This window comes from Ruditapes philippinarum, unplaced genomic scaffold (assembly GCF_026571515.1).
Source record: "Ruditapes philippinarum isolate M1 unplaced genomic scaffold, ASM2657151v2 ctg178_1_1_1_1, whole genome shotgun sequence".
In the NCBI taxonomy this organism is placed as follows: domain Eukaryota; kingdom Metazoa; phylum Mollusca; class Bivalvia; order Venerida; family Veneridae; genus Ruditapes; species Ruditapes philippinarum.
In genome coordinates this window covers 321,576-340,948 of record NW_026857426.1, presented here as the reverse complement: position 1 = coordinate 340,948, position 19,373 = coordinate 321,576, and the positions used below count along the sequence as shown (strand labels likewise).

At 31.3% G+C, this 19,373-nt stretch overlaps 1 protein-coding gene across 3 annotated transcripts in view; it reads left to right on the top strand.

Annotated features, from left to right (window-relative positions):
• Positions 1–8,691, top strand: part of LOC132749699 (uncharacterized) — a 55,648-nt gene extending 46,957 nt beyond the window's left edge. Inside the window, exons 13-14 of one of the 3 annotated variants that reach the window (XM_060739569.1) lie at positions 2,589–2,850; positions 8,318–8,691. In XM_060739569.1, the coding sequence (XP_060595552.1) occupies positions 2,589–2,850; positions 8,318–8,512 (457 nt within the window). In that variant the 3' untranslated portion in view covers positions 8,513–8,691. The remainder of the gene's footprint in view (positions 1–2,588; positions 2,851–8,317) is intronic. The other 2 variants (XM_060739568.1, XM_060739570.1) reach the window with 2 other exon arrangements.
• Positions 8,692–19,373: the final 10,682 nt, after the last annotated feature.

Below are 19,373 nucleotides of genomic sequence, written 5' to 3'. Positions count from 1 at the left end.
TGTGACAAGGTTTATAACTCTAGCACAAAAAATATCAGTATTACCTCCCTTGAACTTAGATTTTTTAGGGGAAAAAATGTTGTCTTTTTTAAATAACTTCTTTATTTCCTAATGTATCTACTTCAAACTTCATATATATGTTTCTTATTATCACTCGACATTTTTGAGAAGGTAAATACTCTAGCAAGACTATTTCCAGAATTATGTCCCCCTTGAACTTAGATTTTTTTCGAGAAACTGGTATTTTCACTCCAACTTCTTCATTCCTTATAGGATTTACTTTAAAATCCCACATCGTAATAATATGACAAGGTTGTATAAACATAATTTCCTTACTAAGCATGGAAACTTAACACATTACTGTGATATAGACAAACTTATTTTATTAGCTCGACTATTCGAAGAATATGAGAGCTATTGTAGTCGCCCCGGCGTCGGCGTCGGCGTCAGCGTCCGCGTCGGCGTCTGCGTTGGTTAAAGTTTTTTGTAAAGTCAAATATCTCAATTATTACTTGAGATATTCAATTGAAACTTACAATACTTATTTATAGTAACAAGGTACATCAGATTGACAAGTTTGATAACTCTGCCTACAATATTGACAGAATTATGCCCCTTTTTAACTTAGAAATTTTGGTTAAAGTTTTTTGTAAAGTCAAATATCTCAATTATTGCTTGAGATATTCAATTGACACTTACAATACTTATTTATAGTAACAAGGTACATCAGATAGACAAGTTGGATAACTCTGCCTACAATATTGACAGAATTATGCCCCTTTTTAACTTAGAAATTTTGGTTAAAGTTTTTTGTAAAGTCAAATATCTCAATTATTGCTTGAGATATTCAATTTAAACTTACAATACTTATTTATAGTAACAAGGTACATCAGATTGACAAGTGGGATAACTCTACCTACAATATTTACAGAATTATGCCCCTTTTTAACTTAGAAATTTTGGTTAAAGTTTTTTGTAAAGTCAAATATCTCAATTATTGCTTAAGATATGACAATTTAAACTTACAATACTTATTTAAAGTAACAAGGTACATCAGATTGACAAGTGGGATAACTCTGCCTACAATATTGACAGAATTATGCTCCTTTGGAACTTAGACATTTTTGTTAAAGTTTTTTTGTAAAGTCAAATATCTCAATTATTGCTTGAGATATTCAATTGAAATTTAAAACACTTTTTTGTTGTAACAATGTACATCAGTGTGCAAAATTGCATAACTCTGCCTGCAATATTTGCAGAATTATTTGCCCCTTTGAAACTTAGTAATTTTGGTTAAAGGTTAAAGGTATTCAAAGATATTTACTTGAAACTTTACACATGCACTTAGGGTCATAATTGGAGGGTCATAATTGTATGTCACTGACCAAGTTCCATAACTCTATCTTGCATTAAGGCTGATTCATATCCCCTTTTCTACTTAGTCTCATGGTTAATGTTTACATGCAAGTTTTACATATCTCAATAACTATTAAAGATATTTATTTAAAACTTCACATATGCATTTAGGGTCATAATTGTAGGTCACTGACAAAGATCCATAATTCTATCTTGCATTTAGGCTGATTTTTCTCCCCTTTTTCAACTTAGAAATTCATGGTAAAGTTTTGTATGTAAGCTGTTATCTCAATAACTACTGAAGGGTTTGTCACTTTGTGCCTTTTTTGGGACAATTTTATGCATTCATAATAATAAAGCAGTGATTTCTTGATAAAACATCTTAATAACAAGCCTTTGTACCTTGTCTGTCAAATTTATGTATTCATAGGTAATTAGTATTATTATATTCAATAAAACACCCTTGTGACATTACCTTCCGAATAGTCAAGCCAATACTGTATAATTAGACTCTCTCTAAGGCCTATAACATGAATTTATAAAAAAAATTAGCCCTTTTGTGAACTTAAAAAATTTAACATTATCAAGGCTCTTTTACTATCAAGCACTTAGAATAGTCGAGCGTGCTGTCCTTCCGACAGCTCTTGTTATGTTTTGTGGTTGATATTTTCAAATACAGACTTCATCCTCAAATTCATTATAAATGGCAATACACAGGAGTGTATGACAATTAAAGAACTTTTTGAGGGACCGGTAGGGGACTACTGTATTGCCCGCAATACTATCAAATGCTTGTTGTTTTGGTTTCTCTCTCAGCAGATTTTGTTTTTTTGAAAATTTGATGCATGATAGATGAAAAAAAGGATCCCAATCAAAGCAAATACACAAATGTACTGCAAATAAAATTTTCTTTGGAGATGCATGACAGCAAACCCATTTGAATTTGGCCTACGCAACTACAAAGAATATTGTAAAATTCCACCATGTAAATTAATAGCCCCATTAATTAACCTATTGTTACCTGAAATGATGCATTTGTTGATGGAAACTATTGTGTTGTATCGGAAAAAATCAAATTCTTCCCAAGTGCTGAAGTATGGTAAAATTAATATGTTCAATATTAATTGGTTTTCCTCAAGAATTGGAAGACAGTGTATTTTCCATGTGGCTTCAGCTGTTTAGCAATGAATTGTAAGAAAATAACATATTATTGTAATTTTTCGATTTTACAGAGTTCCCGGTGATATAGACGAAGTCAACGCATTGAAAATACATTGTGACCAATGGAAGCCTCCGACGGATTGTAACGATCCTCATATTCCAGCCTCGTTACTTAAATTATGGTATCGAGAACTTGAGTCGCCACTCATTCCTGACAATTTTTACGAAGATTGTATAGTTAACTACACAAATGCTGAGGCTGCCGTTGCAGTTGTGAACCGGCTTCCAGAAATTAACCGGCTTGTACTGGCCTATCTTATCCGGTTTTTACAGGTTTGTTTATTCTAGAAAAAATTGTCAGGAAAAAATTAACTATTGAATCTGTTCTTGAATAATGTTCTGACTTCAAATAGAAAATTTTGATATATTAGGTTTACGCAGTTTAACAAAATTCGGATTTGTATCAATTTCTCATGATTCTCGGTTATTGTAAAACAAATAGAAAGACATTAACTTTATTGGAAATGTGCCTAAAATGAAAGTGTTTTCAAGACAAGAATTCTACTTGTTCAGTTAACTGGCTAATCCATGTTGTTCCTGTAAAGTTGACTTGGGTAGCGCTGCCTTTATTATGGTAGGGAATGACAAGTCTTTTTAGCTCACCTGTCACTTTGTGACAGGGTGAGCTTTTGTGATCGCTTTTCGTCCGGCGTCCCTCAGTCTACCAAGTTTGTTCAAATAAAAGCCCTGGGGTCAAAATTGGCCCCGCCCCAGGGGGTCATTGATTTTCCCTATATGTATATAGTAAAAACTTTAAAAATCTTCTTTTAAAGAACCAAAAGAGCTAGAGCTAAGATATTTAGCATGAAACATCTTCTAATGGGTGTCTACCAAGTTTGTTCAAATAAAAGCCCTTGGGTCAAAATTGGCCCCGCCCCAGGGGGTCATTGATTTTTCCTATATGCATATAGTAAAAACTTAAAAATCTTCTTTTAAAGAACCCAAAGAGCTAGAGCTAAGATATTTAGCATGAAACATGTTCTAATGGATGGCTACCAAGTTTGTTCAAATAAGAGCCCTGGGGTCAAAATTGGCCCCGCCCCAGGGGGTCATTGATTTTCCCTATATGAATATAGTAAAAACTTAAAAATCTTCTTTTAAAGAACCCAAAAGCTAGAGCTAAGATATTTAGCATGAAACATGTTCTAATGGATGTCTACCAAGTTTGTTCAACTAAGAGCCCTGGGGTCAAAATTGGCCCCGCCCCGGGGGACATTGATTTTCCTTATTTGTGTATAGCAAAACTTAAAAATATTCTTGGAAATAACCCGAATAGCTAGAGTTTAGATATTAAGCATGAAACATCTTTTAGTAAGTGTCTACAAAGATTGTTCAAATAAAAGCCCTGGGGTCAAAACTGGCCCTGCCCCAGGAGTGTCATTGTTTTTAAATACTAGTATATGTGTAAAGAAAAAACTTAAAAAATCTTTTTTTTAAAAACCCAACAAGCTAGACCTTAGATGTTTAGCATGAAACATCTTCTAATGGGTGTCTACCAAGTTTATTCAAATAAAAGCCCTGGGGTTTAAACTTGCCCCGCTCCGGGGGGCCTATATACAGGTGAGCGACTTCAGGGCCATCATGGCCCTCTTGTTTAAGGGTTATAGTATATTAAGTTGATTTTGAATGAATTGCTGTTACTTCAATTTTTCTTCCAATACAAAATGTTAAGTGTGAGTGAAAGGGTAGAAAAAATTTTCTGCATACAGAAGTTGGTCATTCTATCAAAGTGCTTACCCATACAAAAAGTTGTTAGTAGAATGGAAGTGCGTTTATTTTTAGCTCACCTGAGCACGAAGTGCTCAAAGGTGAGCTTTTGTCATCACTCTGCGTCCGTCGTGCGTCGTGCGTCGTGCGTCCTTCAAAAAATGGCGTCAAACTTTTCAAACAACATCTCCTCCTAAACTACATGGCCAATTGCAACCAAACTTTACAGAAATGATCCTTAGGTGGACCCCTTTCAAAGTTGTTCAAAAATTTAAATTCCATTAAAACTCTGGTTGCCATGGCAACCAATAAGAAAAACTTAAAAAAATCTTCTTCTAAAAAACCGTAAGAGCTAGAGCTTAGATATTTGGCATGAAACATCTTCTAATGAGTGCCTACCAAGTTTGTTCAAATCAAAGCCCTAGGGTCAAAATTGGCCCCGCCCCAGGGGGTCATTGATTTTCTCTATATGCATATAGTAAAAACTTAAAAAATCTTCTTTTAAAGAACTCAAAGAGCTAGAGCTAAGATATTTAGCATGAAACATGTTCTAATGGGTGTCTACCAAGTTTGTTCAAATAAAAGCCCTGGGGTCAAAATTGGCTCGCCCCGGGGGTCATTGATTTTCCTTATATGTGTATAGCAAAAACTTAAAAAATCTTCTTTAAAAAAACCCAAATAGCTGGAGTTTAGCTATTAAGCATGAAACATCTTCTAGTGAGTGTCTACAAAGTTTGTTCAAATCAAAGCCCTAGGGTCAAAATTGGCCCGCCCCGGGGGTCATTGATTTTCCTTATATGACTGTGTATAGCAAAAACTAAAAAATCTTCTTTGAAAAAACCCAGATAGCTAGTGTTTAGATATAAAGCATGAAACATCTTCTAGTAAGTGTCTACCAAGTTTGTTCAAATGAAAGCCCTAGGGTCAAAATTGGCCCCGCCCCTGGGGGTCATTGATTTTCCCTATGTGCATATAGTAAAAACTTAAAAAATCTTCTTTTAAAGAACTCAAAGAGCTAGAGCTAAGATATTTAGCATGAAACATCTTCAAATGGGTATCTACCAAGTTTGTTCAAATAAAAGAACTTGGGTCAAAATTGGCCCCGCCTGGGGGTCATTGATTTTCCCTATGTGCATATAGTAAAAACTTAAAAAATCTTCTTTTAAAAGAACTCAAAGAGCTAGAGCTAAGATATTTAGCATGAAACATGTTCTCATGGGTGTCTACCAAGTTTGTTCAAATAAAAGCCCTGGGGTCAAAATTGGCCCCGCCCGGGGGTCATTCATTAGCTTGACTTTTTTTTTTTAGATATATACATATTATATATATACATATATATTTAATATATATATATATATATATATATATATATATATATATATATATATATATATATATATATATATATATATATATATATATATATAATATATTATATATATATATATAATGTTTATATATATATAGATATATATATATATATATATACATATTGTGTGTGTGTATATATATATATATATATATATATATATATATATATATATATATACATATACATACATATATATATATATATCATATATATATATATATATATATATATATATATATATATATATATATATATATATATATATATATATATATATATATATATATATGCATACATATACAACCAAGTTTGTTCAAAATAAAGCCCTGGGGTTTAAACTGGCCCCGCTCCAGGGGCCTATATTCAGGTGAGCGACTTTGGGCCATCATGGCCCTCTTGTTTTTTAAATTCTCCAACATGACAGCTTGACGTTTACTGTGATTTGGTGATTTAAAAGCCAACAAAACAAGGGTTTAAACTAGGTAGTGCCAGTAAAACAACTGATAAAAAAAACCCACATGGATATCATATAACTAGATATGATCCAAATGTTAAACTTCAAAATAGAAAAATTGCAGATTATGATCTTATATTTTTATGCCACCGCAGCATCTGCGATGCGGTGGCATATAGCGATTCACCTGTGTGTGTGTGTGTGTGTGTGTTTGTTTGTGTGTGTGTGTGTTATATAGATTATATAGTGAACTTAAAAAATCTTCTTGTGAAAAACCACTTGTCCAATTTCAACCAAACTTGGCATGATTGATCCTTAGGTGAAGGGCTTCCAAAGTTGTTCAAAGAATTTCATTCCATGCAGAAATCTGGTTGCCATGGCAACCAAAAGGAATTATAAGAATAAATTTAAAAAATCTTCTTGTAAAGACCCAGAAAGCCTAGAGCTTAGATATTTTGCATAAAGCTTTGTCTGGTAGACCTCTACCAAGATTGTTCAAATTATAGCCCTGGGGTCAAAATCGGCCCCACCCTGGGGGTCATTGATTTTCACTATATGTACATATAGTAAAAACTTAAAATACGCTTCTTGTAAAGACCCAAAAGGCCCAGAGCTTAGATATTTTGCATAAGGCATTGTCTTGTAGACCTTACCAAGAGTGTTCAAATTATAGCCCTAGGGTCAAAATCGGCCCCACCCTGGGGGTCATTGAATTTCACTATATGTACATATAGTAAAAAAGCCTAAAATACCTTCTTGTAAAGACCCAAAAGGCCTAGAGCTTAGATATTTTGCATAAGGCATTGTGTAGTGAACCTCTAGCAAGATTTTTCAAAAATTATAGCTTTGGGGTCAAAAATCGGCCCGCCCCTGGGGTCATTGGTTTTCTTTATATGTATATTGTAAAAAACTTATAGTAAAAACTTTAAAAAATTTCTTCAAGCAATTGACAATGCTAGAGGTTAGATATTTTGCATGAACATTGTGTAGTGAACCTCTAGCAAGATTGTTCAAATTATAGCCCCATGGGGTCAAAAATTGGCCCCCACCCCAGGGGGTCCGTTGATTTTTACTATGTACATATAGTAAAAAAATTAAAAAAATCTTCTTGTCTGAAGGTACAAGGCTTAGAGCTTTGATATTTGGTATATAATATCATCTATGGGTCCTCTACTAAAGTTGTTTTAATTATGCCCTAGTGAAAAAATTGCCCTGCCTAGAGGCGATAGTTTTCCTTAATATGTATAAAAGTAAAAAACTTGAAAAAACCTTCTTCTCTGAATTGACAAAGGCTAGAGGTTAAATTTATGGCATGAGACTTTGGGAAGTGAACCTCTACTAAGATTGTTCAAATTATAGCCCTGGGGTCAAAATTGGGTCCGCCCCGGGTTCCCTTGATTTTCATAATGTACATATAGTAAAAAAAAAATGAAATAAAAGCTATTTTTTGTCTGAAGGTACAAGGCATAGAGCTTTGATGTTTGCTATATAATATCATCTGTAGGTCCTCTACCAAAGTTGTTTCAAAATTTTTCCCCTGGTGTCAAAATCGGCCCTGCCTGGGGGCAGTGATTTTCATTAAGAACACATAATAAAAACAGAAAAATAAAACAAATGTTTTCTGAATGGGAGAAAGCTACAGCTTAGATATTTGACTTGAAATGTTGTTTTAGTGGACCTGTATCAAGATTGTTTTGAATTAAATCCTTGGGTCAAAATTTTTGCCTTGCCCACAGGGGGAACAGTGACCTACTTTCTTGTCCTTTGATGTACAGCAATGAAATTTTGACCATGTGCACAGTTTTAGTTGTAAAATTGAACTTTTATATCAAGTGACCTAGATTTTGATTATGTGACCTACTTTCTTGTCCTTTGATGTACAGCTATGAATTTGAACCATGTGCACAGATTAAGATGTAAAGTGAACTTTGATATCAGCTGACCTAGATTTTGACAAGTGTCTTACTGTGTTGTCCTTTGATGTAGTCATGAAATTTTAGGCTGTCGTCTGCTTATCTTTCTGCAAGGGAATGCTAGCAGTTTATAGTAATACGTTGGTTTTTGCATTGGTACCGGCTCATCCAGACAATAATATACGATGTTAATAAAAGACCCGTTCTTAACAGTAATTTGTTCCTACACTTCTATTTAGTGTTGTATTAATGCGGTGGCATAGCATTTTCTCAAATGCAATCTTGTATTTCCAGGTGTTTGCAGCACCAGAAAATGCAGTAGTGACCAAGATGGATGTCAACAATTTAGCTATGGTGATGGCACCAAACTGCCTGCGGTGCGAGTCTCAGGACCCTAGAATCATTTTTGAAAATACGCGAAAAGAAATGGGATTTATAAGAACTCTGATACAAAATTTGGACACAAGTTTTATGGAAGGAATAGAGTAATGTTTGTAGAAGGTTTAGGAAAAAAAAACAGATTTTTATTTAACTAATTAATTTGTGATATCTTTGAAGAAAGAAATATTACTTGAGCATTGTCATGAAAAAAAAAAACAAGGTGCCGTATTAAGACGTTACTTTACCTTTGATGCTGTGCTGACACTAATGTCATGAGAGTACACCCTTTTTGTTCATTAAGTTTAAAAAAGGGGATGCCATTGTTGTAAAGGGGTTCTAGGTTTCAAGTCTTTGGCCCACAAAATTAACCATAGCCTTTGTGGGATAATTTGGAATTTTATTATAGGATTCTGAAGTTTATGGTGGCAAGGTAATTCATGACAATGAAGTTGCCCTCTTTGTGTAAAGTGTTTCGAGTAAGTCTTTTCGCATATATACTGCATATATTTTTTTTTCATAGATGAATTTTGTTTCAGAAATTCTAAAAACAAGTGTTGACTACCAAAAAAAAATATAAAGGATAAAAATTTGACCCTATGATATTATATAAATTACCATATTTGTGTTTGTTATATATTATTATTGTTGTTGTTATTGTTTATTTTAATTTTTTTTTGTTTTATTTTAGTTTTAAGATAGGGAAAAAACAGGTTATTGTTATACATTGAACTCTTCTGATTTAAAAATCTTTGATTTGCTTTTGAGAAAAAAGAAGTATTACGAGGAAAAAAAAAATGAAGAGAAAATTTTACAGAATCGGGAAGCTTGAATGTTTTTTTGTTATGCACCAATTTATAAGCGAGGCTTGTCTCATTTTCTCAATCCAACAAAAAGCCATTTTAGGAGTTTGTTTATCAGATAATATTATTTAAGTTTCTTATTTGATTTCATAGTTATTTAAGTTGTTGTGCCCTGTTTTAAAGTCCCTTCCCTTTGCTGCTTATTAGTTTACACGCCTATATTATGGCTATAATGGGAATTTATGTCGGCGAAAGGAAATGGTTGGACTGTATCTTTAAAGTGGCCTTTCAACTTTTTTCTTAAGGTTAAAAATATTTTGGCTATTTTTTAGAGAAATTGTTTCATATTGTCGAATCAAAAGAATTTACGGTGGAAAATGAAATTTGCCTACAATTAAAAATACATAAACAATCAGAAAACCCCCCTCAATACTTCTTTTGGTCCGCTCTCTATATTTAAAAATTAGTAAAGTGGATGATTTCATTTCCTGATCTGCTATTTTTTAGAAACAAATGTCACTAATGTGTTATAGCTCTCAGAACATTGTTTTGAAGAAGACTTAACAGTGTATTGGTGCACATTTTCAAGTTAACTACTGAAAGAAATACTGAAATACTTAATTTGAAAAAAAAAAAACATAGAATTGATTTTTTTTTCAACAGAAAATAAAAAACTGAAGGTCGCTTTAAGGGAAATTAAAACTATGATGTTAGTATGCCTTGAATTGAATAAATGTATACTTAGGTCCAAGGTTATAAAGAAAGTAATCCAAGCTTCAAACTCAAATCACAGGTATTTGATTGGTTAGAAACCAGCAAAAAATGTGCACTGACCAATGAAAATCCTAAATTTTGAGAAAAAGTTTCATAACCTCAAGGCCAGTTCGTATATTTATGAAAGTTACCAGTTTGTCACAATAGATAAACTATAATCTAAAATTTCAAGGAAGAAATGGTACAATTGTTTTTATTCCAGTTTAGATCTGATTTTTATCCCCTCAATATTATTTTGATATTTTGCCAAAAATGTTTTTCTAACAATGTTTATTTTCAAACTTAAATATTGAAATTGAAGAAAAATATTGTATTTTGTTAGTAGAATTTGACTGAATGTCATGTACTACTTAGTGTAGAGAAAAATATTTTATTTTTATGCCTACACATTTGTATGTCTTAGTTTTTTGGAAGTTTTCTTAGATTATATTATTTACTTATTACTCAGACTTTTGTTATTGGTATTTATTAGATTATCATCTGAATTTATGTCCTCCACATTAGATTTCTTGTAGAAAATGTTCTGATATTTTCAGTTTGGTAATTTTGTGTAGATTTACAATTAATTTGGGTCCTTTTAAACTTCCTAGTGATCTTTGATTATATCTTTTTGTTAAGTTTTGAATTCAAAATTTATTTCACATTATTGGAATAACATATAATTATTTAAATTACAAATATTTTGTTTTCATTTTAGTTTAAATGTGAATTTATTTTGCACCCCTTGCAATGTGGTAATCACTTTTTAGGCTTATAATGAACAACCTTTTAATTTTCTTATTTCTTACCAAACAGTGACCATGTTATAAGTTCTTACCCATAGGCTTATTCTTCTTTACAATGTTTTAGATTTTAGGAAAACTTTGCATTTGAGGCTAACAGAAAAAATTGAGGGTAAACTCAATTATATTCAAAAAAAAAGTATTTCCACACAAGTAAAAGGGGAATAAAAAACATAAGAAACATGAACTTGTGAAACCTAGGGATAAAAAAAAACAAAATGAATAAGTGTATATTAAAATTTCTTTTGTAATCACATTTTCATATAGGGCAGTTTTTTGTGTGCATTTGTGTTCTCTTGTCTATTTTATATGAGTGTACCAGTATATTTAATTTTTGTTCTAGTGTTGACCTGCAGGTATAATGTAAAAAATGGTGCTTTAAGTTTATTGTATTTAATTGAAACATTGATTTGTTACCACTAACTATTGTATTATCATGAACCACAAATTTTCACAGTTAACCACGATTTTTTTCCCCCACAGAATAATGTTTTTCTCTCCATTTAACCATGATATTTTCTCCAAGTAACCATGATTTTATTCACAGAACCATAGATTATCCCTAATTGAACCATGATTTTTGTAACCTGACATGATTGGTTTTACATTACCACTAAATCTGTTTGATATTTCCCATCATATAAAAACCATGGCTACTTCAGCATACGGGAAAAAAATTTTCCCCAGGGTTTTACTGTTAAAACCTTTTTAAAAAGGCATTTTTAGTTCTTTTATAATCTCCAAAAAATTTTATTTTAAATTTGCTTTTAATTTCCCCATTTACCCCCAAAATAAAAATTTTGTGATTTTAAAAAAAAGAAAATTTTTGATTTTGTCCCTTTTTAAGAAAAAATAAATTTAAATATGTTTTATTTCCCTTTGAAAGGATAAAATAAATAAATGTTTTTTTTTTTCTTTTAAAAGGGCCTTTTTTTTTCGTTTTAAATTATAACAATTTTTTTTGTGTTGTTTTAAATTGGGAGAAGCTTTGAACTAAATATAACAAAATTTTAAATTTTTAACCCCAAATTATTTTTTTTAATGTTTTTTTTATTATATTTCCTTTTTTTTAGATATAATTGTTATAGGAATTAATTTTTACTAATTTCGTAAATTATTATTTCGGGGAAAAAATTGATTCTGATGCAATTTTATTGTCCTTTTCATTGAAAGGAGTAGCATAAGTAATACTGACATTAAAACAATTTTTTTTTTGATTTGTACAGATTTTATCTTAGATATCAATGAAACTGTTAAAAATATTCAGTTTTTTTTTCAGGATATGAAATATTTTACCCCAATATAAGTTTGGAATATATTCAGTTAAATAGAAAAATATAATTTTAATGAAAGCATTCATTATGACTCTAACTAGAAATCATTATTGTCATTTATTAAATACATACAGAATGTAGTCAGTAGAGAGGTCTTATTGTAACACTGTCATTTCTTATTCATTTAAACTCTAGCTTCCAGCTATCACTACAACCCTATATCACAAGTATAAATCCAGGCCAACCTGTAAAGCTTGACCAGACTGTATACTATTAACTTTGAAATTTTAGACTTTTTATTTTGAAACCCCTTATAAAAGCAAATTTATATATCGAAAACCCCTTATAATAGTTACTTTTTATTTCGAAACTCCCTTATAATAGCAGCTTTATTATATAGAAACCTCTTTATAATTACCAACCTTGTTTATAGAAGCCCCCTTTTAAGACCAACTTTTTGTATTGAACCCCCCCCCCCCCCCCCCCCCCCCTCCCATTTTTAGCATCTGTTTATTCAAGAACCCCTTTATAATAGCAACATTTTTTATATCTAAACCCACTTATAATAGCAACTCTTTCTTTTTGAAATCTCTGTAAAATAAGCAATGTGGAATAGTCCATTACAATATAGTGTAGAATGAAAGGGAAGTTTGGGTAAATTTAAATTTTTGAAAAGTTTTGTGTTTAAAAACCCTAAAATTATGTTAAATTTCAAATTAAGAATTTTTTTAGTTTTTAAAAAAGACAAAAAAAAAGAATAAAATATAATTTGTCCCCTTTTGTCCCAAAAAATTTAAAAATTCCTTAAAATTTTTTAAAAAGGAGTTAAAAATATTATTTGCATTTAAGGTGTAATTGTTTTAAAACCCTGAACCTTCGCGGGAAAACCAAATGTATTACCCTGTACCATCTAACCCAATCCCAAAGGGCCACCCTGCTAAAACCTTTTATTTCGGGACCGGGCTTTTATACTTTTTTGGAAAAACTAAAATTTTTTTTAAAACCCCTTTAATTTTTTAAAGGGGACTTTTTCCAAAATTTGGGAAAAACGGGGCCCAAACCCATTACCCCAATTTTCATTTTGGGTCAGGGTTAATTTCATCACTTGAGAGTACATGGTTATTTCCCCTGTTAATATGATATAATGAATTAGATTATTATGTTTATGATTTAGTTTAGTGTATATAAGCAATGTGCCCTGTGATAAATTTGAATTTTTATCAAAGCATAATGTCATCTCATTATATTTTGTACAATTTGCAAAAAGTTTCATATTTTTATCATTATTTTTTGCCATGGATTGATTTTCATTTTCTTTCTGTTGCATTTAGCCTTTAGGTTTTGAATGAATTATTTAGTATATGTTATTAGACAGAATTAGAATTTTAAAAGAAAATAATGTGTCTTCAGGAATAATTGAGTGAATGAAATGTTTATATGTCATCTCCTTAGTGCAGTAATGGGTTAACTCCTAAAGTTTAATAGCAGTTAACCAGTTACTGAATTAAGGTGAAGAATTGTATTGTTGAACAAAAAAGGAACAAAAAAAAAGTTTATGGAAAGGGTATAAAAAGCTTGATATTCTTAAGTGATTGTCTGCAACCAATTTGCTGTCATAATTTGCTATTTTATCTTATAAATTTACTTAAATTAAGAATTTTCACAAAAGAGAGTTGTTGCAAACGTTGCACAAATTCTTGTTATACTCCACTTAAAATAGCTATGGAATATTATGTTAGGGAACATTTTTACATATGATATTCATGTGTGCTTACCCTTAATAACCTGATCTTATTTTATGGGTTTTGTTTCTTTCTAACAGTTAAATTTCAATCTGAAATGATTTTGAAAAAGCGCTTCGCTATAGTAATAATTTACACTGTCTTATGGCGTAGAAAACGACACCGGTATAAAGCCAGGCTAGCCAGTATGTACATCTGTGTAGTCTGACCAGGCTCTATACTGATATACTTAAATTTTTGTATTTTAATACGGAAGTTCCTTAAATATTGAATGGACTGTTCCACAATGAAATCGGAGCAAATCCATTTGATCCCCAAGTCCAGTGATTTATTTTTAGAGCCCAGGGGAAATGTCCGTGGAACTGTAAAGGTATAGGACAAAAGAAGAAGAGCTTAAGACAAAAATGAAATATATGTACATTTAAAATTGCCATTTATGTACTTTACTAACATGATAAATTGATGTACATGTACAAACTACAATAAGGTGCTTTTTATTGAGCATTTCAGAATCGAAAGGATGTAAAAGTAACAAAGCAATTTTTAAAAAAAAATATTTGTTACCCCACCCCTTTCTTCGTACATTAGTAGTGTACAGAAGTAGCCGATTACCTCAGTGTTTTTTTCGTTTGTAGTATTTTTCATTTTTAATTAAAATTTATAATAGCAACCGTTTTTTTTTATTAGCTTGATAGAAGATAAGATGCTGTTTTTACCTGAAGCACATTTTCTTATGTTTGTTAATAGGTATTGTAAATTAATATATTTATGTATATCTTTACTGATAATTCTTCTGTTTTCATGTCTTGACAGTAGCAGGTTGCCTTAATCGTTGTATATGTCTTGCCCTTTTTTGTATATTTCTCTTTTTTTTACACTTTTATATATAAATAATATGTGCCATTTTTGGAAGTGAAAAATGGGTAAAATTTTTAGAATCATAAAGAAACAGTGTTCGTTTTATAAATATTTCTTCAACAATAGTTCTGTACAAAGTATTTTAATAAAGACTCCTTACAATGATTTGTACTTCAAACAGAAATTGTGTAAAATAAAATTTTGATAGTGGACAATTAAGGTGATAAATATACAAGTTAAAAATTGTAGATGTGTCTGGATAGCAGAATTCTTCCAATAAATAGACAGATTTTTGTATTTTGGAAGTAATACTTTGATTAATGTATGAATGTTATTTTTTCCATACATTTTTGCCATATGAACACTTAATTATAATCTGAACAAATTACGCAGAAATCTTACGGAAATAAAACTTACAAGATGTCATGTTGAACACATTTAATTTATCATAAATTGATATGTGCTGAAATACCAGCCCAACTGATAAGCCAAGCCTTAAGGGTGTTGGTACATATTCAATTTCACTATGTTTGAAATTTGGTTGAAAAAGTTTTATGCATTGTTATTTATTTCTGAAAGTTACCAAGAGAACATAAACAATTGTCCTTGTGAAGTCAAGGAAGCAAATCTGATAAAAGTTATAGGTGACAACAATGTACAAAAATTGTTTTATGTAGTACATTATTAGTACATTATCCTACCTAAATTTGATACAAAGAAAACTGTTTGTTTTGAAGAATTTCTTGCTTTAGGAATAATAATTATGTTCATATTCAGTGTTTCCCTGTTAATAAAAAGTTTGATAAAAGATTTAAAAACTTGTATGTCAGATCACTCGGATATTTATCATGATTATGTTATAAGAGTATGTTGTTGTTGTTGTTTTTTTTTTCATGTATTTAGCTAAATGTGTTCTTTTTTAAGATGTGTAAATTAACCAATATTTATACAACTTGTTTCTCCAAACCAACATTTTCTACTGAGTAAATACACCTGGGCTTTTGCTTGCTGGAATTATGATAAATGTGCAGTTGTTTTTATACAAAAATTTGTATAAACACAGAAAGTATGTTTCAAGGACTTGTTAAACAGAAGTCTTGTTTCACAACTGTTTACAATATTTCAAGTTGGTTTAAAGATTTAAACTCATTCCTTGAAACTCTTTCTGAATTTACTGTACTTTTTGATGTTTTTAACATTGTTAAAAATAAAATTAACATGAAAAGACTTTAAAACAAAAATGCCAAAATTATCTTTTCTACATTATTTAAATATTTGTTATTTCCTCAAGCAAAAAAATTTAAACACACAGAGCTTGGTACTTGGTTAGTTCCAGGAACAGATTCAAGAGTGTGTCTGTAAGCTTGTAACGTCCTACACAATCAATCTAAATATACATCTTGAATAAACTAAATATAAGATTACAACTAAATATATAGAATTTGTATAAACTAAATAAAGATTATATGAATGTAACTGAAAGTAAGATATTAGTTTAAAAGCCAAATTTGGAGACTTGGTGATTCTGGAAAAGTTATGTTGTCAAAACTTGTGGTAAAAGAAAAGAGAAAAGAATATCACAAAGTACAGTATGTAAAGTATGTTTGATATATGTATTCTGTGGCAATTTATATTATTATTATTTTATATATTATTCATCAAATATCTTTAGACTGATCTAAGAAATTTATTTAAATATCAATATAGTTTATATTGTAGCCTTGTATTTCTTGTCAAACACTGCAAAATGCTGCAATAAAATATTATTACAGTTTTTTAAACTGACTAGAATGTGTTTGTTTTCGATTTGTTTTGCATTTTCCTGTATAAAAATAAAACTTGGCAATACATGTACATGGGATGGGTATCTCATGAAGTCCTTTGTTTGACTGTGTCCGAATTTTAATTGTATTTTATTTGCATATACTGTCCTTATTGAATTTTCCAGCCATTTTAAACATGAATAACATTAACCTTTGACCTGGCTGAATATCTTAAATGCAGCTTTAAATTTGGAGCAGTCCATTTCCAAAAAAATTTAAGAAGATTTCAAATTTACCAAAAATGCAGATTGAATTTACATATTAAGAAACTGTGTTACCTTAGCCTGTCTCTATACTGGTGGTAAAATTTGGTTTAGCTGGGCCTCATACAAAACAAACACCCCAATTAATTTTTGCTAGTATAATATTTATGCCCTTAAGAAATAAGTATATCACAAAAATGTGATTTATTCGCTCAATATAACATCACGGTTTAAGTTGGATGTTGAGGGGATTATATCACGAGGGCGTAAGCCCGTTCGTTGAATAAAATTGATGCGGCATAACCCGAAACAACAAGTGATGTTATTAAAAAAACACTGATTTTGATATATTATTTCAATTCTAACTCCGCATCAACAAATAAATCCTGTTGTACCTGATATTAAGCAAAATTGTGCCTGATTTGTTTCCGTACTTATTGTCAGCGCGTTGGATTTTTTAGTGGTTACGTCACATGTATTATGATTACGTCACATGTCTAAATATAGAACGTCAAACAGTGATTTTTTAGCATAATAACACACACTTTCAGTTCTTCTATGTTCAATAGGGAAAAATGGGGGTCGTGTTAGAATATGGAATAATGCACATAAGGCACCAAAGGTCTTCCTGCACCAGTAAAGCTGGAAAGCCGCCATATGGCCTTTACTGTATTGGTGTGACTTAAACCACACACACACCCACACCCACCCTATACTCATCAACTGACTTCACAACATGCATGCTGTAGAACTCGGCAGCTAATTACAGTGTCCTATTTCGTTAGTAACACACGATAATAGTCGCCTCAAAAGGCTGAAATTTAGTACTAAATTTCACATGTCTTAAATTTTGCTAGTCTTTCAAACGATAATTAGCGCCCTTCAAAGCAATATTTATCTCCTGAGGAACACAACATACGAAATTTAAGACTTGCAAAATTTAGTACTAAATTTTGCCCTTCTGAGGCAATAATTATTGCGTGCTACTATATAGCGAAATTTTGTGGACGAAATAGGACACTGTAGCTAATGCTAAGGTTCTGCAGGTCAGTTAGACATGTTCATAATTTTAGAAATTGTCTACTTTGAGTGTGACCTGTCTATTCAAGAAAACAAGTGACTTCAGACATGATCACAAAATAACTAGTACTTGGGCAAGGTGCTCATTGGAAGAATGTATATGTAGTAGAGCAGAATAATTCAATTTTAAGAGGTCTTTTGAAAATGAAAACTGATGGTTGAAGTGATTACAGATTTGAAATCTATGTGAATACTGATGGCTGAAAATAACAAAGGGCAATAACTGAAAAATAATGCAGGGTAGGTTATCATTCTTGTGTGCTGCACTCCTCCTCAATGAGATCTATTCACCTATGAAGTTTTAAGTTGATACCTCTAGCACTTTTTGAGATACCTCCGGATAAAAGGTATGAAAAATAACAAAGGGCGATAACTCAAAAATTGTAAAGGGTAGAGTTATCATTCTTACGCACAGCATTCCTCCTTAATAAGATGAATCCACCTATGAAGTTTCATGTTGACATCTCAAAGACTTTTTGAGTTATGCTCTGGACAAAAATTAAGTTTGTAAAATAACAAAGGGCAAAAACTGAAAAATTATGCAGGGTAGTTATTATTCTTATGCACTGCACTCCTCCTCAATATTATCTTACCACCTATGAAGTTTCAAGTTGATACTTCAAATACATTTTGAGATAATGCTCTTGACAAAAATGTGTGACTTTAGGACCGACGGAAGGATGGACGGACGGAGACTATTACTACATGTATAAAAGGTGGCGGGGGATAACAAGCACTTTCACAGTAGTTCCTACTTTATACCATACTGGTTATGAATTGGAGCTTTTCTTCAATACCTACACAGATATATAGTGGTGGTCGTGTTGGTAGTTTTCAGTCCGGATCACAGCTGTAAGTCACATTGAATTTACCAGAGTACAATTCAGCCACCGCACTGTCCTGGGCAGACTGTCAAACAGTTTACCAGTACTAGTTGACTTCATCTTCACAACAAACTGATAACTGCTGTACAGAGCAGAGGTACAGTGCGAATGACTGTGATCAAACACAATGTAAGTGACCTGCACTATCTAGGAATCAAACATGGGTTGCCACATTCACAGTCCAAAGCTCTACCTTAATTATGCTACACAATAGGTACAGACTGATACATGTATCTAACATTTGTTCCTTTATAGTGCCACATCCCAAGGTTTGTTTTATTAAAATTTAATAACTGATGTTTTCAATATAAATGTTATTAAATGTACAAATTAAATCTTCAAGACTTTAAATATATATATATATTTATATGCAGAAATCACTTGTAAAAATGGGGAGAAATTTCTTTTATTGGCAGAATTTTGGTGATTAAAGTAAATTCTGTTATATTTTGCATTATGCAATTAAAGTTTAAGTAGAATTGCGAATATATATATATAATGATTGTTTACCTTTTAATAAGTTTAATTTTACTCATCTTGAGATTGGTCATTTTAAGCCTTTTTGTTTTAATAATTGTAAGTACTGTAAGCTTGTGTGTGTGAATAGGACTTTAATTTTACTAGTCAGAAGACTTTTCACTCCAGATCATGGCAATAAGCCACATTGAATTTACCAGAACACAGTTCAGCCATGGCATCAGAAGACTTTTTCTCTGTCCAATGTTATAAAGAAATTCTCTAAGCTCAAA